Source organism: Charadrius vociferus, unplaced genomic scaffold (assembly GCF_000708025.1).
Source record: "Charadrius vociferus isolate BGI_N301 unplaced genomic scaffold, ASM70802v2 scaffold147, whole genome shotgun sequence".
Lineage (NCBI taxonomy): Eukaryota > Metazoa > Chordata > Aves > Charadriiformes > Charadriidae > Charadrius > Charadrius vociferus.
In genome coordinates this window covers 2,278,306-2,299,791 of record NW_009649570.1, presented here as the reverse complement: position 1 = coordinate 2,299,791, position 21,486 = coordinate 2,278,306, and the positions used below count along the sequence as shown (strand labels likewise).

At 43.3% G+C, this 21,486-nt stretch overlaps 1 protein-coding gene across 1 annotated transcript in view; it reads left to right on the top strand.

Annotated features, from left to right (window-relative positions):
* The window catches only part of TMEFF2 (transmembrane protein with EGF-like and two follistatin-like domains 2), a 146,290-nt gene that overhangs the window by 79,665 nt on the left and 45,139 nt on the right, over positions 1–21,486 (top strand). Inside the window, exon 7 of the mRNA XM_009890223.1 lies at positions 10,083–10,179. Coding sequence (XP_009888525.1) covers positions 10,083–10,179 — 97 coding nt within the window. The remainder of the gene's footprint in view (positions 1–10,082; positions 10,180–21,486) is intronic.

Here is a 21,486-nt window from a genome sequence, read left to right as displayed (position 1 = left end):
TACACAGTCAGGTAAATTCCGAGTGACAGCACAAAAATACATCTCCAGTTTATCCACAGACATGGCCCGTGGAGGCTGCTTCTCCTAAATCTTTGCCACCCTTCCAGGAGCGGCTGTGCTGCTCGTGAACTCCCTTGCCTTTCTCCTTAGGCTGTCAGCAGCGCTGCCAGTATTTGTCACAGATTTCGTGCTGTGGACACGACTATTCCACCGCATAAGCCATAAGCCAAGGAGTACAATAAGCCTGTAGTGGTGCTACTCACTCAATGCCTCAACCTGCCCACTAATAATGGAAAGAAAAAGGAAAAACACAGTTCAACTGATTTTTTCCCATTTTCCAGGAAGGTCATCTTACTGCTGAACATTTTCACGCCATTAACTGACGCGGTATGTTTTTTTGCATCTTTGTTGAAGAATGGGGTTATATAAAATATAGGATCTATGCTGCGTAAATATTGTATCTCCTCCTGCAGGATTTAGAAACTTTGAGGTTGCCCTCATCTTAGCTTCTAGCAAGTTCCTTAGGTGTCCTGTGCACCCTGAGCTCCAGCAGAGGCCCACAGACTGGCTGACTACAGGCTTGGGAAGGCAGAAATACCTTTACACATGTCAGGAGGGATATTTTTACAAGTAGCTCTGAGCCAGCTTTTCTTTTTTCTTTAAATGGGAATTCTCACTTAAGAGAGCAGGAAGCAAACACAGGGATGAGCCCGGGGTTGTGCAAGTTTTAAGGGTCAGCTCAGCGGTGACAATTTGCAGATCAGGGAGTGCTACTGCGGAAATATTAAATTCTTCTGGGGCAGGAGCTGTGACGGGGGATTGGGGATCGCCCTTTGCATACAGGCTGACCCCTGAGCTGGTGGAGGAAGAGGCAGGTAAGGATCCATCTATCGCGGCTCCCAACCAGAAGGGTACAGCCTGGCTGAACGTGGGGTTTGACTGCCCATTTTGGCACCTGACTGAGCTGCCTTCTTCTGAGCCCCCGTTCCAGAGCATGAGCTTGGCACGTGTCTTCTCGACTTCTGAGCTCCGGGGCTGCCCCTGCTCTCCGTTACCCGTGTGTAACCTGCGTTAGCACCACAGAAATAAACAGAAAGGAGTAGAACATGGAAGAAGAGCAGAGCGGGAGAAGAAAACTGCGCTCCTTTTGTTGAATTCAGTAAAAGGTAGACCCAAGTAATTTTTACAGTAGAGCCACTTTACACCACCCTGATTATGTAAATGGGACATAAAGTAAATTGGACTTTCACTCGCTCTGACACTCCCTTCCATTGCCAGAGTGATTTACAGAAGCCTTAGTGTAAATTAGAACCAGGACCAGTGTCTGCAGTCTGTGTTCTAGGATTTAAACCCAGTCATTTCCCAAGATAATTGTGGTGAAGTCAAGACTAGGAGCAGCTTCCTAAAATTGGTTAATACCCAGATTTGAGTTTCTTCAGTGGCTTAAATGGAGTGGCATATTATCTCCTCTATAGTCTGCCGAAAAGATAGATTTGATGTCTGCAAGTAAAGACATGAAATTGCTATAGGCTTCCACTCTTATAGCCTGCCACCTATTTGATTTATGTGATAAGTGATCTCAGATGACCCTCCAAGGCACTGAACCATTAGAGAGTTATGTTGCACAGTGATAAGAAATCTTCAGAGATACCTAAATCTTCTTTTACCACTGGGAGTTTCATCTGTTCTGGAATAAAGAACATTTTTATGTATGATGTTGCTATCTTGCTAGCCATACTAATATTCAAAAGGATACACAGACTTAAATCAATAGCAAAGTGACAAAGACCTTAAAACTGAAGTAGTCACCAAGTGGATGCTAGACAGCTCTTTTAGGTTTTATCTTTGTTCCTTTCATTCTGTTTCTTGAAAGATGAGTAGCTGTAAGGGTTCACATTCAAGTCTTCTTTTAATCTTTCCACCAGGTAGGAAGCTGGAAAATGCACTCTTTCAGTGCGGAAAGTACCTGGAAAGTCACATCACCCATTTGGGACTTCCTTATAGTAGGCTTTGTGAAACAATGGGTTGGATTCTTCCTTATTTTTTTCTCTGAATTTCTCTGAATTCGATCATCCAGGTTCCTCTCTGCCTAGAAAGAATAAAACCTCAGGTGGCATGGGAATTCTTGACAGAGGTCAGGGAAAGCACAAACGTTAATTTCTGTGGTTTACGTCCAACTGTAGCATCTTCCTCTGGAGAGGAAGGCACTGCTGACTCATACTCCTCCAACTGAACCTATATCTAATGCAGTGTTTGCTCGGTGAAGTTTGCTGGAAGTGCAATGTTACGGCATGTATATAGTCCATATGTTCTGTCCACCAGATTATCGTCGCATCATGTGTGTTTAGTGCATGAAGAATAAGGTATCGAGCAGTAAGCTCCTGTTTCAGGCCATATGGGATGCAGCCTCTGCCCAGACATACAAGAGGAAGAGCAGGGGCCTGAACCAGTCCCTGCTTTTCAGCAGAGCCCAAAGACTCTGCGGCTCTTTGCAGGTACTCAGGGAGAGGGTGTTTGATAGTCCACAGAAGGGGGGAAGAGGGTTTCAAGCCTGGACTGCTCCCCTCCCTTCTGGCACGTAGGGCCAGCCGGCCACAAGCAGCTCACACTTGACTCTCCCTCTGAGTAACCTTTGATGGCCATTTTTCTGACAAATAAGAAGAGCTTTATGATACTGGGTACTTTCCTGGATTGCAGCTTCCCATCTCCCTTGACACAGCGCTGAGATTTAATGATGTGTGTGGCCAGGCAAGTCAACCTGAGGGAGGAAGCAGACATCATCTTTTTCTGTTTCTCCTTGATCCTGAAAAATCTTCTGGTCCTTGCAATTAGGACTACAGTAGCCTCCTTCCAGGCTCTGTAATAATGGCCTTAATTGGTGACCCGTCGCATTGCATCCATCCAGCTGTGGGCATGTCCACTTGGTTGTTTTGTTCATGCTGTTGGGCATATTTGAAATACATGAGAGCAGGGACTGATGCCACAAAAGCTTTGGCAGCATCACAGACATGTTTTTACAACAAGCTGTATCTATTCCTCGAAAATTCTCCTGCAAGGAAGTGATTTCTCTTTAAAATTAAATTAATGCAAGGCAGAGATGAATAGTCCCCACGTGCTATTTGGCTTTTTACTCAAAGCTGTTTATGAGGGGAAGCTCTTGGCAAAATTAAATGAGCCTCCTCTTCCTCAAGCTGGCAAATACTGTCAATGCTGGTCATCGAACACCTTCATAAATCTGCAATGTTGGCGTCCCACACACACCAGGCAAACATCAAATTTTGTAGGGGGACTGCACAAGGGTGCAATAATCACAGCTGTTTCATGTCAGCATTCAGAAAGCTTACAATAGGGTTTTATTCAATGAGCCATCCCTTTTGAAATGCCATTAGAGATATTTGCTAGGAGAAACTGGCCTCGACTAATCGCATTTAATTTTTTATCAAATGCACTGTGGGAGCAGGAGGGATATGCACGAGACAGAAACAAGCAAATGGTGTTTATTTAGAATAAATAAACTTTGAGTAAGAATTGAATCCCTTGCCTCCTGGCCACTGTTGTACAAATACAGGCAAGTCCCCACAGAGTTCTGTAGTGGGTCATGTCCTGACTTCAGACCCGGGTGCTCTTGGGTCTTCCCAAGACTTCCAGGTGCACCCGCTGGAAGGAGGGAACTGAAATCGGATAGATGCAGAAGAGCAACGCTGTTCCTGTGAAACCATTCACATCCCATCCACTTTCTGCCGCAATAAATGAGGTGCAGAGGGTGTGAAGGTTACCCATCTCGCCAGGGGAGGCCTCCAAGCACTCGGACGGGATGAGAGATGGAGAAGGCTGGTTTTGGAGATGTTGAGCTGTGCAAAGTCAGCAGGGCTGCCAGAGCTGCTCTGTGCTGGGCCCTGCGTTAGGGTAATTGCAGCTGAAAAATTGGGGGTGGTGCGGAAAGGAAAGAAGCCAAAAGAGGATGGGAAGGAAGACATGACAGGAAGCGAGACAGGAGGTAAAAATCAAAGATGGAACCACAGAGAGCAGCAGCACTTGGTAATAATGTGAAACAGGTTTTAAACTAGTTATTTACTGAACTCAGGCCACTTCCCAGGCAGTTTCCTTGCACTAATGAGAGGGTACTCAGGGCAGAATTGAGGCCTTTGGCCCAAGGTGGGGGTGAGCTCAGCACAGGGCCTCGCACAAGAGTGAGCTGTTTCAGAAGTGCTTCTTTCCTGTCCAAGGTAGACTCAGCATTGCACAGGACTGAAAAATCATGAATCAGCCCTAGAAAAATAGTTTTTGAAAATTATAAACTTGATAGTTTCTGGTATTTGTTATATTCACAAGCTTTTTCTCCACATTCCTAAAGCTTAGACATCCTGTTCAGAACAAATATATGTAGAAACTGAGATCTTTGTACCATTAGGTAATCTACCTGAGATTCCTTAAATGTGATTTTAAGGAAAAATACAACCTGAGAGTCACAGTAGAAGTAAGAGAGCTGGAAAATACTGCCAATTGAGTCTGACTGCCATCAAAGCAGTGCCAAGCTGTATCTACGTGGTCTTTAGCAAGAAGATAAGAGCACATTTTATCATCAGTCTGAGTTGGCTGGATACATCTAGTTCCTCCTGAAAAACCCTGTTAGGTATTTGCATCATGCTAAACGTGTCTCTTTAACTTTTTCTAGCATTTGGCTGAGAATGGCAATGTGGAGGTACCCAAGAAAGGTCCTGAAGCAATATGAACGCTGGGAAAGGTGGTCTGGTTCCCAGACCAGCAGCCAGCTCAGGTATCGCACAGCCCTGGTGCTGTTTAAGTAACCTGCCCATCGATAGCGGAGAGGTTGTTTCAAGGACTGACCCCTTGGTGGTATGGAGAAACCGATCAAAGGCCCCTTGGCATGAAGGAGAATATTTCAGGTCTCCTTGCGAAGTTCTGAGTCGGGTCCTGAGCTGGTTAGAGACACCATTTTCTTGTGCAGTAAGTGATTTCCCCAGCGTGTTTGTGTGTGAGAGAGAAAGCAAATTTGTATTTATTGAGATGGTGCCAGACGGCAGGAGTAAAGCAGAACAAGGCATGTCAGACTTTGGATTTATTACTGATACGGTAGGGCATTTTCTTTTCATTTTGACCATAGTGCCATTCTGAGCCTCTGCCAGACTTCGAGACCAGAGTCATTCATGAGTCGATCCCCTGCTTCACACCCTTCATTTTTCTCACTTTGCAGGTTTTGACTGAGCTAATGCTTTCAGGAAAAAAGACTTATTGATTAGAGTGAAGTCGCTTGCAGTATCTGGGCTTTTATTGGTCAAGTTTGTGAGGTGTTTTTAGCCATTTGGTAGATCTGCAGGTAGTGTTTATTCTAACATATTTAGTAAATTCTGCTGGCTTCTCTGCCCCGGTTTCTCAGGGCTTTCTCACTTCATCCACTCGCCTTGTCGCCTGCCCAGACCAGCCCTGTTAGAGCTGAGGCATGTGGCGAGATCACCTCAGCTGCTCTGAAGAGCATTCTTCTCCTCCTCCACATTTTAATTTGCCTGTTGTCTTTCATTCCAAAATACAAAAATGGCCATCAACCCTCATCTCCATGTGATTTTTGTTATTACCTAGATTTTATAGCTAAAAACAAGTGGATATCCTGTTAGGATAAGCTAGAGCAAGCTTTGTTTGAAGTTCTTTCAACAATAGCAAAGGTGTCCTACCATGAGGAGTCAAGTCAGAATCAGGGATTGTGATGAGCATGCATCTAATGACATCAGTCAAAGGAAGACCGCATAACACAAAAAACAATCATAATAATTCATTATAGTCTTATTTCTGCATATTCAAGTTTGTGGTGATGATGTTTTATGCTGTTTCTCTGTTGTGTTCTCCGGGGTAGTTAAAATATGCTGAATAAGGATTATTATAATAGTGTTAGTAGTCCTACAAAGCCCCATGAAAACTGAACTGAGACTTTCCTGAGTCTGCCCTGTTGCCTTCAGAGGCGTGTTAGCAAACAGAGATTGAAAGATTTGCATTTAGCCTGTGTTGCCACCTAATTGTCTCTCACCCTCAGGGCTCACCAGCTACTCTACACTTCCATTTACTCCTCACAGTATGGTCCATCAGGCAAGTTATGTGCATGTCCCTTGTGTCACTTAGGAAATAGACGCTTTGTATCTCAGATCAAGACTGTGAGCTGCTGTGCATGTTCCTAGCCCTCCCACTGGAGCTGCTTTTCTGGAAATTGCAAAGAGTTTATTTCCATCATGCCTTTGACACTCATGGAATATCTTGGGAAGGCTGAGCAAGGGTTATCCCGAAGCTCAAGCACAGAAATTTTGGTGTCTATTTGTTAGAACAGCTAAACCACTGGTCCTCAACTCTTAGTAGAACATGAGTCTGGGAAGCTGTGTGTATAAAGTCATAGCATGATTAGTTGGGGTTGTAGCACCTACAGAAGACTCTTGATTCAAAGAGACTGACGTGTAAAGAGACACTAGAGGTGTCTACAGCAGGGGGGCAGTTTGAGGCTTTGCATTTTCTCCTGGTATTATGGGAGATGAGTACAGAGTCAGATAGGTCTACTGATGACACTTCCAGTCTAGTTCTTCAGCAATGGAAACAAAGTAAGATGTCTCAAAACCAGTTTCTTTCTGGTAGGGCTTGCAAGCAATACAGATATTCTTGAAATCACGACTGTCTGATCTGAGTTACAGTGAGAATGCCAGAAAAGGACCAAGTGATTAAAACAGGAGCTGTTGTGGTTACTACAGTCAATTGACTCTGTAAATTGTGTGTAGTGCCTTCCCAGCTAAAGAATTCATATTGCTTAGGAGATTGAGATAGTCTCTGTAGTGACTTTCAGATAATGTTAGTGACCTTCTAACCCACGTTAGCGCATTTCCTTGACCTCTTGAAGTTGCTAATCTTGCTAATACAAATAGAAACTTGCAGCTTAATATTTCTCAGTTGTATGAGTAATAAGCGGTGGGCTTCAGCGATTAGCCTCCCTGGAGCCCTGCTATGTTCCTACATGTTCTTGGTGTTAAACCTCAACCGTTGCTAATATGAGAGCTACGTAGCATGCGTAAGCAGAAGAGAATCGTACTCCTTTTGTTCTTAGAAGAAGAATCCAGAAACTAAATTATTTTTGCTAATATTTTTTTTTTAAAATTGGGATATGAAAGCAAGTGCAAATCAGAAAGTGCAGTGAGGAAAAAAAAAGGAAAAAGAGTCACCTTAGAAAATGAGCATCCACTTGTCCTCAAGCTAAAAAGCAGCAGGAAATATTGGGAAAATAACTCTTTCTAAGATGTCCAGCTTTATCAAAGCACTTATCTGCACAGCGTGGAGAAAACAAGCCCCTGTGTGTGGGTTCACATCCCACTGTGTATGTTTGTGTAGGGAGACAAAACACACCTTAACCAAATATAAAGAATAATATTATCTGTGGTTACTGAAAATGGGGAAAAAAAAAGAGAGAGATAAATAGCTGTCTTTTTTAATCAAGACTGCTGCATTCTTGGACATTTAATGACAACATGCACATTGACTATGGAGTGCTGGATGCAGAGCTCCTTCAGAAAAATACAAAGGACTGACCTGTTATTTTCTAGTAGAAATTAAGAACCGTGTTGTGCCTTAGTGGATGATTCTCTCTAAATCAGTTACTTCTCTTCAACGTGCTCAATCTTTCAAATGCCTTCCCTTAATAACTTAAGTAGCTGTTTTACTCAGCTTGTGATGTGGAACCGTGTGAAGTGCATGGTCAAACGAAACCTGCTGGACAGTTATAAATAGAAACATTACGGGGTGGGGGGAGGGAGAATAGGGCATATGTTTTTAATTAAAAGGAAATATAAGGGAAGTGATTTGCAGAATAACACAATAAAGAAGTTTTAGCTCTTTGCCATAAATAATATATTCTCAGCCTCCTGAGCAGGAGCAATTGTCATATTTCTGGTAAGTAAGGAGTACTTGGCTGTCGTAAGAAGTCTTCTGCCCATAGGTCCCTTTGTCCTTTGCATGCAGTCATTCGTTATGTGTCCTGTCTGATATCTTAACCATGGGAAATACCCTGCCAAGACTGGCGGTCAAAGTTATCTCCTCAGTAAAAGAGATTTCTATATTTAAAATGTACATGAAACTTAGTTAAAAAAATGTAGGCCCGGATGCAGCTGCAGAGAAGTGGGGAGGAGCTGTACAGCGGCATGAGCCTCCTGGTGATGTTGGGTCAGGATCACACACATGGCACATGGAGATGCTAATGGTGTTCAGACATGGCACTTGGAGACCTTGTCCACCCACATACATTGGCTCCTATAAAATGTGAGCCTAAAGATTTCCTCAGTCATTTAGGGAAACAGAAAAAACACAGCTCAGACCCTCCTTACAAAACCTGATAGTGCAGTAGAACAAAAATCCAGTGTATGTTTTCTGAGTTTCCCCTTTGTTTTTTCGTATGTGAATTTTATGAATATAAAGGTGAGACAACTACAAGTAGGGCAAAACCCTCTTTTTTTCCTTTTAGGATAATCAGAATGCTTGTCATAGGAGAATTTTTTCAATTTACTATCCTGTAAATTCAGTCACGACTGATTAGAAATTGCTGCAGCATAGCTCATACTCAAACATACCAACCCTTCCTTTGACTATACTAAGCCTCAGGAAAAAGCTTCTGAGACAACCTGTCTACCTTAGGTATTTCTGTGGTCTATATCACTGTAGTATCTAACTATATAATGATCTTTTAATATACTTTTTTCCATATTCTCTGCTGGTAGAAAGTGGTATCATTCCACTTTTACACAGTGGGAAGTGTGACAGAGGTTAAATAACTTGTCCAGGGTAAGAAAGCAAGTTTGAAAAACAGACATTGGGGTCACACTTGCTCTTCTAGGGGCAAACGCTCTTTCTCCTCCAACAGCTTTGTAGCTTGGGACTCTTCTCCTTTCTTGAGTAAATAGCAAAGGCAGCCTATTTGAAGTTGGAGCACTCTGACATAAAAACCTCCGGTAACAATCTGGTTAACAGGTTACACCCAGGTTAATAGTCTCATGCAGTGGATGTACAACATCAGGCAGGTGATTTGTCCCATCAGTGTCAGTGAGGCTACCGGCACACTTCAGCGTGTCCACCAGCTTTGGTAGGTTGGACGCAAGTGTGTGGTAAGCCTGCACCACGGTGCTGATTCCAAACGAAACAGAGAAATGAAAGGATGACGCTGCAGAGGCTGTTTATGCAGATAACAACATCAGTCAAAGCTGATTGATGCTGAAAGTCTGGGTTGGTTTAATTATTCTGTAACGGGCAGAAGGATATCGCTAGGTACAGTGTCTTGCTAGAAAGCAGCATCTTTCAAAAGATATCAAAAAGTGCTTATATACTTTCATACAAATGTGGATAATGTTTCTTTTGGGTCTTTTAACAAACCCTCTTGTTGCTGCCTACCTTTGTGGTCTCTTTCTCTATTTCAGTATTCAGATGTCAGTATTTTTCCGCAGTCCTCTTACACCCCTATTTTTTCTTCCTCTTAGTCACTTCACATTTTTGTCTTAAGGGCCAGGTACAAACCTCACACAATTGCAGACATTGGTGTTGACTTTCCTGGGTTTCATATTTAACGTATGCTGGAGATTGTCCCCTCCTCTGGACAGCCCTAAATCTTTCCTGCCAGAGATAACTAGTCCTTAGGGCTCATAGCTGTACTTGTGAAGAGAAAAATGTTTTGCCTTTGGAATGGACTAGGCAGCATGTGATGCTATCAATACTCCTCCGTTATTTTCCGAGGGAACACAGCAGCCAGGCTCGGGGATGACGCAACCTTCCCGGGCTGCACCTTGAAGGGGTCGTTGTTTATGTGGAAAAGGAAGAGGAAGGGTCTTTCTCCAGTTTCCCTTTTAACTCCATAATTCAGGGAGTTTATCACTGACCAACATGGAATTCTCTGTGGTGGCTCCATTCAAAAATACTGTCTGTTGGCCAGGCATTGGCTCTGTGAGCAACGCATTAAGCTGACACGGTGAATAGATTTTTCTAGAGAGAGAGAGAAGTGCTTTGCTACAGTGCTGTCTTTACTAATGTATATTCTTCTGCTTTCCATCAAACAGTCAATGAAGGCTCAGGTGAAACCAATCAAAAAGAGACATCGACCTGTGACATTTGCCAGTTTGGGGCAGAGTGTGACGAAGATGCAGAGGATGTTTGGTACAGTAATTTCGTCTACTCTTCTATTTTAATGAATGTTGTATTATTTAAAGGTACTGTGGTTTAGAAAGGCATTACAAATATTAGATATTCAATTTTCTGCACCCAGAGATTCATCTCACAGTGATTGAGGTGGTTATTACTCAGAAAAAATTGTATAAAACAGTCTGGTTTATAATTTTGGAACATGCACAATTTAGACAAAGTCTAGAAATGCAGTTATCCATTTTGTTGCTGTTATAACTTATGTTATTCCATCTGGGGTTTCACAGCTTTATACTTTGGTAAAAATAGAATTGGGAAAAATAATTGACCTAAAGCTTTTCTGGTTAAAAAGTATCATTAGTATTATCATCATGTTAATTCATGTGTGGCATTAGAAACACTGGGAAATCTGTCTCGCTTTTTCCTAGTTGCTGAAGTTGAAGACCTAATGCACAAATGTTTGAAATAATTAGAGTGTACATTTAGATGTTTTCTCAATGGATTTTTTTTTATTTTATTTTTTAAAAAAGGTTTCAAAATTATGCAGGTGTTTTTATTCTTTTAAACCTTAACTACATAAGCTAAGGGGAAATGATTCTGTCTACTCAGAAATTTTTTTTCATTTTGCCTAGAAACTATGCAAACATATATTAAGCCAATTTTAAACTAATCATTTCATTGTGATTTTGAAACAGCTAATAGATAAAAAAAGTCACTATTCACAGAGCTGTGCTTGTAACTGTCTTTATGCCAAGCCTCATATTTCTGTCAAAGTAACTAAGACAAATTTAGAGAGACAACAAAATAATCATGCAGATAGAACTGTTGTCTGGATGATGCTTCTGAAGCTGTGGACTGGTGGTAGCTAAAGGATGGATAGAGAGACTGGGCAGTGAGATGGCAAAAAAGCAATATTGCCCAAACTCTTAACGTGGATGGTAGGAACGGAGCCAGAGAAGAGTCAATGAATGAATGAATGAATGAGTGAATGGTGAGCACGATAACTGGGCCCAGTGTCGGGCAGCTGACCTCATCCAGGCCAGGCATCCATGCACTGTTGGTCAGGCATGAAATTATGTACATTTCTGCTATTCAGTGGAGAAGCTTAGGAATATGGTCATGGTCATCCATTTGTGCTCATTTTGATTTTGTTTTGCCAGGCTTTTAATAATCTCCAGTTCTAGTCTTTTAAAAACAGCAAGTAAACAAACCACAGAGGCATTGCTCTGGCTCCAGTCATCAAAAGAAATTGTGGTGTTGAAAAACAGGAGCAAAATGCATCACGGTTATAGGTTTGCAGTAATGTAATAAGATTTGTGTGGAAGAAATTGCTTAATTTTGACTTTGCTTAAGAAAATTACGCCAGGTGTCAGGATTTTCATTGTCTCCTTGACCGGTTGTCCTTGAGAGTTTTGGTGGTGCAGTGTAGAAACAAAACCATGGCAAAATTAATATATCAAAATTCACAGTCTAGTGCTCATGTTTTCATAATTAAGTGCACTTCCAAATTGGAAGGCAGGCTAAAAGAGGGGCAAGGAATAAAATTAGCTGCAAGATAACATTATTAATCATAAGCACTGAGTAGCAGTGTTTATTTTTTTCCAGAAATAGCTTGGTAAAACAGCCTGGTCCAACTTACCTCAGTAATGTTCCCACTGCAGCTTTTGCACTAATTCCTCCCCTTTGAAACAACTTGACTTATACAGAGCAGCGTAATGACTGCCGGAGCTGAAGTTCTCAATCTTTATTGACAGGCGGTCTTTCTGCAGGGGAAGATGCTTCTCAGGGCGGGAAGCAGGGAAGGGCATTTACTGGGAAGATGCTACCAGACAAACTGTTAAAAGGCAGGAAAGCAGATTTCCAACCAGAAGTACAAAGACCATGTAAAGCCTGTTAAAGGTCTGCTTTGAAGTAAACAACTTCATATGCCGTAACAGAGCCCTGTTTTCCTGTCCCTGCCCCCTGATTAGTCTTGGATAAATGTCTTTCTAAAAAATGAGCCTTCTGGGTGTTAGCTCTTTGTTATTCTTATTTCTAGAATAAAAGCAGGCTATGTATGGGGGACCTAGATCCCTCTTTCAAATGCACGTTAATTGACTTTCCATGTTTGGCAGCAGATAGACATATTCCCCCCACTCCCCCTGCCAAGATTCGGTGTGCAGAAAACGTCCTTAGATTAAGTGGGAAAAGAAATTTCAGTTTATTATTTGATCACTGGTTTTATGCAGATCAAATTTCAGATGTAAGCCGGACTCCTTCAGCTATCTCATCTGACTGATGAGGTTTTTAAAATCCAAATGGGGTCAGTGGGTCCCGGCAGCCCCGGCACCTGTTGTTAGAGGGTGACGAGCCCAGCGCCGGCAGTGTCCCCTATCAATCAGAAACAGTTTGAGAGTGCAGGGTCAGTGCCTGATCCATTCCAGGTAAGAAGGATGCAAGCTGGTAGCAGAGCCAGACCGCAGAGAGCTGGAGATGGGAGGCTGGCTGTTCGCCTAATATTTCTAGGGTGCCAGAGTAGATCAGAGAAGAGAGCACAGGTGTGATAGCAGATGTGGTTGGGCTGCTGATGATTTAAAGCGACAATTAACATTACTCTGCATTGCCACAGTCTGTTATTTTGCAGTCCCTTGTCTGTGGTTTAACTCTTTCTTTATTTTTTTTTTTCTCTTTTTTTGGTTATTCATTGCCAGTTGTCACTCAGCTAAATTGTGCGCTTGTACTGTGTCACCATTATTTTTAAATCTTCTTATTTGCGTAAAACCAATCTGTTAATGGCTAGACTCCTGGGATTCTGATAGAGGGTTTGTCACATAGAAGACTACTCGAAGGGGTAAGATATGTGTGTGAACATTTTCTGGAAAGTACAAAGAAAAGGCAGAAAAGAACCCACTGTAATAACAGGTTTTGCACGGCATGGTAAAGCACACATGTATTATTATCCTATTCTCCAGTCTAATATCATGAGAGTGAATGCAATTTGGCATTCCATTAGTGAATCTCTTTCTCTAGGTTAAAAACAAAGACTCTTCAGTTGAAAGTCTTTAACATCTTGCCGCTTTAATATGTGAAAGCTTCTTGTCACTAAGAGGATCGTGTATTACTGGCATTATTCCCACCTTTAATGCATTTTGCACCAGTGGGCTTCATGAATATTTAAAGCAGGGCAGTGGCTATGCTCTTTAGCACTGGATTGCAATCTATTGGTAAATCAGACATTTGGTGTTGCTTACTTTGGGTTTTATTTCTGAGCTGGCTAAGGAATAATTGATTTTGTAAGACAGGGCTACTCAACATAACACCCCGAGAGATATACTTAAAAGGAAATGAAGAATGAAGCGTAACATTCTGAACCGTGGCGTATTTCTAAGATCTTCCAAAAAGCATCTATGAAATACTCACTCGCTGTGTATAAATAGTACTCACCAAATGGAGTGCCTGCTCATCTGCTGAAGTGGCTTAGTGTCAGTGCATAACCACGTCAGAAACCTGGATTCCAGTATTAATCTCCTCCTTATGGGCCACTGAGGAAATAAGAGCACTCTCTACATCGGCCACGCCATGGTTTGGATAGATACTGGGCAGCTATTTCTGAGGTCCACGATGTGTCCAAGTAAGTGGAAGGAGATAAATAATAGGAAAAAGCCTTCTGTTGAATTTCCTGTTGGAGAACGCCGAGAAGAGAGGACAGGAGTATTTTCTTAAAACAAGATTAAAGCCTGCAAACCTCTGACTTGTAGAGTTAATCAAAATCAAAATGATGAATTGGGGTTAAATATGCATGCTTTTCCTTTGAATTTCAATACCAGCGGGTCAGCCAGCAGCAGTCTCAAAGTGCAGCATTGCCCAGAATAAGATTGCCATTTGCTAGCTCTAAGACAGACATGAAGAGATGTATAATGTGCTCGGCAGAGAGAGCTTTCCCTGCAGCCTGGCAGTGTCCAAGGAGGTGAGGAGGCCACCTCCGCAGATTGCTCCTCTGCCTTCTCCTTCCTCCCTCCTGGAGGTTTCAGGTGGAGGAAAGAAGCAGCAGTATCCCCGGCAGGAGGTACCTGACCTTGAAATGGGCCGCTCAGGGGGTTGCACCAGTGATAAAAAGGGGCGTATAAATACCCCTGCTGCTTCCCGCAGCTTGGTCCCACATATCCCAATGACTCCTCCTTGGCTGAGCGAAGGCTTTTGTGCTCTGCCATAGGCACCATGCTTGTGGTAGTCAAGTTTCCTCCCTCCACACAAGCCTGGCCCACGCTTGAAGGTCCTTTTCCATATCTCACAAGTGGACAAGGATCCCAGCGGCCAGGTTCAGCTCAGGAGTAGATCATAGAATCATAGAATTGCTGAAGTTGGAAGGGATCTTTAAGATCATCAAGTCCAACCATCAACCTAACCTGACAAAACCATTTCTAAACCGTGTCCCTAAGTACCACATCTACCCTTTTTTTAAACACCTTCAGTGATGTCGAATCCACCACCTCCCTGGGCAGCCTATTCCAATGTTTGATAACCCTTGCACTGAAAAAATGTTTCCTAATATCCAATCTGAACCTCCCCTGACATAACTTGAATCCATTTCCTCTCGTCCTATCACTTTTCACCATGGAGAAGAGGTCAGACCCCATCTCTCTACAACCTCCGTTCAGGTAGTTGTAGAGAGTGATAATGTCTTCCCTCAGCCTCTTCTTCTCCAGGCTAAACAACCCCAGTTCCCTCAGTTGTTCCTCATAAGACTTGTCCTCCAGACCCTTCATGAGCTTTGTAGCCCTTCTCTGGACACACTCCAACACTTCAATGTCCTTTTTGTAGTGAGGGGCCCAAAACTGAACACAGTACTCGAGGTGGGGTCTCACCAGTGCTGAGTACAGGTGGATGATCACTTCCCTAGTCCTGCTGAAGATGCTGAAGTCATTCTGTGGGGACACTGTGTACGTGACGACCCAAAGCTGAGAACCTGGAGGAAGGCATCCAGGCCTGAATGAAGGGGCTTGGCACATTCAGTGTCTAGGTCAGTGGGTGAAGGAAGGAGCATCGGTCTCAGGCGTGCTGTGCAGCTGGGTGGTATTCCCAAGTGAGGTGTTGACATTGCGGCACAATTACAGCAGGTCCCTTGTATCCTGCGCTTCTTTCCGCATGGCTGGGACAATAACCTCTCCTCAGCCACAGCAGAGACAAACAGACACACACACACACACAAATACAAAATGTATTAAGAAGATGAACTGTTTCAGTCCTTTGTTTCATATTTTACTGCTAATCATTGATGGGTAAATGCTTCTATAAGGCAAGTGGACAGTCTGCAACACATGAGGATGGTGAAACTGCATTCTCATGCAAATAAGCGGCGCTGTACATGGGAGATATTTGCGCAAATCATGCAGCTGCCATCTGCAGTGACCCCTACAATCAATATTGCTCTAGCAATCAATATTTATCTTTATTATAGTATAGCAAGAAAACATATAAAAGAAAATAATGATTTTGCCAGCTTCTCAATCCACACAGCAATTGGGTCAGTCAGCTTTGGGTCCCTTCCCCCTTCCATCAGTTGCTCTCAACCAGAGCATCTGCAAACAAGATGCTGTACTACTATAAAGTACTAAAAGGTAGTTTGAAAGCTCACATACATTACATGGGTATTGGCTGCTTCATGTTCAGCCGTGTGTGTAATAACTATGTGTGACCTACTTGTTCCAGATGCAGAAACAACGAGCTTCTTTAATGTCTGCAATGTCCCGTGCATTATATAGTAGATACATTGCTGTTTTCTGCTGCTTTCTTTTCTCTTTTAGAGAAAAAGTAGATCTTCGTTCATGGCTACGTATAACATTTAAACATACTCATTGGACTTGTGGTTCAAATAAACAGAGAAATGGAATCAAATAATTTAAAAAACCCACAATCCTGCAAAGACATAAATTTCTGCTTAACTTGAGATCATACCTAAGGCATGAAGTGAAGCTGCTGCTGCATAAATCTTCACGTGGAGCTTAGCAGTCATGTCTAATAACAGTCCAGACAAGGGCTTACAGAGGGAAGTAAAGGCACTGCAACAGGCAATCTCTGCATTGCACAGCAGGAGATGACCAAGCAGCTTACACCCTCTTACACCTGGGTCACTTATCTTAGCCCCAGCCTAATAACAGAGCTACCTCCAGTGCCTGCCCAGAAATTAGCCCAATTCTGGCTCTGTTGACTGCTGATGTTTCATTTGGGGTGTGTACTGTGCTTAAAGGATTTTGAAATATAAAGAAAGCAGCTGATTTCCAGTGTCAAATGTTGAGACACCACATTGAGATAACTGTAGAGATACCGTCCAGTGGGCTGAGTCAGCAATACTGTAAAAAAGTAGCCTAAGCAACTGGGAATTGGTCAATGAACGATTTGCAACGAAAGACAAAATGTCAGGAACATTAAAAAAAGCAAGATGATGCTTACCTGTCTATATGTTATATTTTAATTATTAAGCCTGCACTGAGAAAAGGGCCAGGTCGGTGGCTTTTATAGGAGACTGGTCAGCCAGATCTGCGGCGTGGGGCGTGAGAGCTGAATAGAGAACCCGGCCATTTGGGCTGTGGAAAGAAATGCCATGTGAACTGGCAAAAAAGTGGGGAAAGTAGCAAAATGCAAAATTGTAGCTTGAATTGCCGTCCACAGCACAAACCAGAACAAAGTTGCAGTAGTTCCAGCTTAGGTGAAAGCTTCAGGCTTATTAGCAACCAGTGTCTAGGCATCATGTAAGAGTCAGAAAATAAGGTCCCCAGGTAAGCATTGCATAAATGCCACAGTTCCTATCAGGTTTCTCACTGGCAAGCTACTGAGATATTGTAGGACCCTTTCAGTGGGCAGTTTCAACTTAAAACTACCCCAGGTGAAAAAGTGACTTTGTGCCCAACCATAGCCAGGGAAAGATCCCCGCTGACTTCTAAAAGACCTTAAACCAAGCCAAAATTATGTGGGTTTCCTCTTTCTCAGCAATGAGTCTGCAGAGAGAGCAAGGGAAGAGAGGGGAACAAGAAGTTAGCTTTATCTTCAGAGGGTGTTTCTCTAAGAGCAGCTTATGGTCCAGTCTTTTTGAGGAGTGGGAGGCAGGAATGAGCACATTGTATTTGTAAACTGAATGCACTACTAGAATGCGCTTAGCTAGAAAGTTGATGCCTGGAAAAAAGATGGCTTGTTTGGCCATCTGGTGGAATTGTTTTACTCTACATAGGTTTTATTTGGTTTTAGTTAAAACCAGCCATTTTTCACGGTCAGGTAAGTTTCGCAAAATCACCTTACCGTCTTTGCATCCTTCATTCTGTGCCAAAACAGCCTATTCAATTTTGAAGTGAGGCTGATTCTCAACTCCCTTATGGTGGTGGTTTGGAGAATTTGACCTTTCCCTCCATTGAGTCAACGCAGTGCTTCTGAGGCTTAGGTTCATTTGACAAACTCCTGCCTTTCCAGATTCTCAGGATTTATTTCCTTAATAACATTCTTTAAAAAAAGATGGTTTTAACATAAGCCAAGGTTGTCTGGAGTTACTTATACTTCGTAGTGTTTTATTACCAATACACTTTGGAACACTCTGGTAAATAATTCAGCCTACACAAAGAAATTGGCTATATTTTCTATATACATCGAGGAAGTCTGTTATGTAGACTATATATCATGGCTCTAAATGTTCTCAGATAAATGCAAACCCACATTGCGTTCCATCTGTACTACTCACCCAAGTAGGTCTTTTAGGGACCCTATATGACACATACATCTCTTATCCAAAAACTAGAATCCCTAACGTTTGAGTTTGTAATAAAAAAGACATTTTTTATCTTTTGCAATTACAGCAAAACTTGCTCTGTGTCCAGGGGATAATACCCTACACAGTCATAAAGCTTATAGATATTTTTTTCCTTGTGCTCCTCTTTTCAGATGCTGATCCAAACTTGGTTTTCAGTTTCAGAAAGTGAACTTCCAGCTTATGGAAGTCAATGAAAGTTATTCCACTGACTTCAGTGAAACAAAAGTTCTCTCCCAGTATAACTATGGAGTAACTTCTCAGTAGCCAGTGGAGCCTTTCGCTGGCAGAAAGGAAAATAGGCTGTCGGAGTGTAAATGCGCAGTCGTTCACAGAGTGCAAAGGAATAACTTGGAAATGGTGATGACAGAAGCAGAATTTGGCGTACTGAGTGCTTCAGTTGCTTCAGAGGAAATATTGATTTGTGAAAAGCCAAAAATAACTTCTGAGATTTTGGGGGGATTTCTTGTCTTATCATGGTGCAATGTTCCTGTAGGAGCAAGCCACAAATTCTTCTGAAATACAAGGGGAGGAAGGCTTGTAAGACATGTAGAGCTGTCATTTGTCTTCACAGTTATTAGTCTGTCAGCATTAGAGTTGAAAAAAAATGCTGCAATCATTTTAAAAGTGTGACTCAAAATAGCCAAATTTTTCGATTAGGTTTCCATGGCCAGGATGCCTACCCCTACGTTCAGCATGCGGAGTGTGGGTGGGAGGCATGGAGGCATACAGGGATGGGTGGTCATGGCAGAGAAGGCTGGAGGGATGGACTGGGAAAGGACAGAGGACTGTGGAAGCAGGGAGAAAAACTAAAGCTGACTTGCAACTAGTCCATTTTTCTGTTTGCTGGAGAGTGGGGAGGAGCCACAGCGGCTGCCCACGCGCGGGGACTTGGGGAGGGTTTTCGGGACACTACTTGAAGGTGGCAGGGGGGTCCTCCTTCCCTGCCTTCTGTCTGCCTGGCTTGGAGGCTGAAATGGCACAGCCAGCGCGGCACAGGTGAATTAAACATGTATATGGCAGGGACAGCTGGAGGATGTGTGGTTTAGAAGCTCGGGTGCATGGCTGGGCATTGTGTGAGACAGCAACAGCATCCCTCTCTCTTTTCAGGAATTTTCTATGCACGAATCAACATATACATGTGACAGCATGGCAGAGAGCAACCATTTTACGTGCCCAGTTTCATGGGGGTGCAAATGAACCCAGACTTTTGTTTTTTCACTCCTGCCACCAGCTGTGACTACAGTTTTCAGTCCTAGGTAGGAAAATGTAGCAGCCTTCCAAGCACACACCGTTATTTGAGTTTGAAGCAGTGATTTTTGCAGTCTTTTTTGTACTCTTGCTGTAAGACAGGGTGTTGTACAGATCATGCCCGGCTCGTGCTGCTTTGTGGGAGGTACACAAAAGGAACCCTTTTGGCTCTGCAAGGGCAGAGCTGCGCGTGGGTGCTCCAAGGCGAAGCCACCATTTAGTTGTGTAACCCCATGGCTGGGAGAGCCTGGGCTCACCAGGTTGCGAAAGTGCACATAAGGGATAATATGATAATGCACATCAAATATTAATGTGCATTGACACATCATCGTCTGCGTACATCAGGGCATTACAGCATGAAGGAGCGAGCGCAGAGACCTTGGAGAGCAACACGCTTCTGCACCTCTTTTTTTCCTGTTTTCTTTTCCCCTTTTTGTTATTTAAAAATAAGCTTTCCTCCCTCCCTGGCCCCCCATTTAGCCAAAGTCATACCCTAGTAGCAACTGAGCGGTGCCTTCATGACGGCCTATTTAGTTGCAATAAAAAGCCAATTGGCCTAATGCGCAATCAAGAAAGGAGTGACATTTATTGCTTCGGTTTTATGATGCTGTGAACTGAGCAAGATTTGGAGCCTTACAGTGCCTTCAGGGGGCAGGAGATCACCAGCAATGAATTGTATTTATACCTTTTCCAATTTCCTACTAGCATTTTAGCAATAAATAGACTGTGTTGTTATTGAGTTTTATGTAAGTATGTTTACAAAAGCAGGAATACAACTTTGTAGCTCAGAATTACATGTGTTGGCTAAATAGATCAGCAGAGAGAATGACTATGTAAAGCACTTTCCAATTTATTATCAAATATCTTAATAGAATGCTTCATCTCTTCCATCTCACTTTATGTTAACTATTAAATTAAACCTGCATCCGTTGCAGAAGGTTGGAGGCTCCTTCACACATCCATGTTGGAACATCAAGGCCACGATTTGTTCACACATCTAAGCCATTAAAAATACATCCCATGTATTAAATATGAGCCGGCAGAAAACTCAATAGGAGCTGATGAGCAGGGCTGACCTCAGCTCCCACAGCCCCTGCGGGGTGGCAGGGGTCTCTTCCCCACAGCGTCCATCTGCTGCCCCAGTCCTTTCCCCCGTGCAAGTCACAGCTAAAAGCCTGCGTGAGATGTGCCCAGACATACAGACTTAATCGCTGTCTCTCAGCCTGCCCGTTTTGTTACGAAGCTTTCCCATGTGGAGGAGCACGGGTGCCCCAGGGACAGCCATCCTGGCCAGGGTGAGTGCGTGCAGTGCATCCCTTTTGGGAGCTGCAGGTGGATTCCACTGATCTGTGTCCCAGACCTGAAGAGGGTTACTCTCATCTTGTTAGTTTGCTGGCAAGGACATGTTCTTCAGATGGCACGTTTCATTCATTCATTCATTCATTCGTTCATCTTTCTTTCCCTGGCAGCAGTACTTTCCCCTGGGGCTTGCTCCCATCGGCAGCCACTGTGGTCATTCTGAGACACCAAGAGTTGAGGCAGTGTCCCCAGGCAGGAAAGTACAGTGACTTTCACTGACAGACCTGAAAGCTCTGAGGAAAAAGAGGGTTACTGCTGCTGTCTCCTTCTTGCATGTGCAGCAATTTGCTTGGGGTTGCGTTGGTCCCAGTCTCATACCTACAGCCGAGATCTCATTTCATCGCTGTGTGGGATGACATGAGGTTATCTTGCCTTATTTCTGTCTGTGCAGGTGGTGCAAACAAAGCCTGAAGGAAAGCCTAGAGTATCCTCCTAAAATTTCATTAAATAGCTAGAATGGATTTTGTTTTGTAATTTAAGTCAGCCCACCAAGCAGGGTAGCCTGGAGGACGCAGCCAATTCAGGTGGCGCTGCCCCAGGCAGGTCTGTCTTCTCGGAAGCAGCAGCAGTTTACGGTGAGAGTTGGTCTGATTTTGCACATGTGGAAGGAGTCTTTACCTGGAGGAATGATTTTACCAGAATTTTCTTCTTACTAGTTTTAGGAAATTTGCTCCTAAGCCTTACCTTGCCACCGGCAGTGAATGGCTCACGTGCTGCATGGGACGGGGCTTGCAATGCGCTGGCCTCTGCTAGGAGGAAGGCAGTCATCTCTTTACTCTCGCTGGTAAATCAGAGTCCGCTTTCAGAAGTAACTTCTGGTGTTGTTAACAAAGCTGTTACCAGCAATTTGCCGCTGGTCCCATTCCAGCTGGTCCTCAGTTCCAGCAGACCGAGCCTTGCTGCACGGCGGGGCCCACGCCAGGACCTGCAGCTAGATGGTG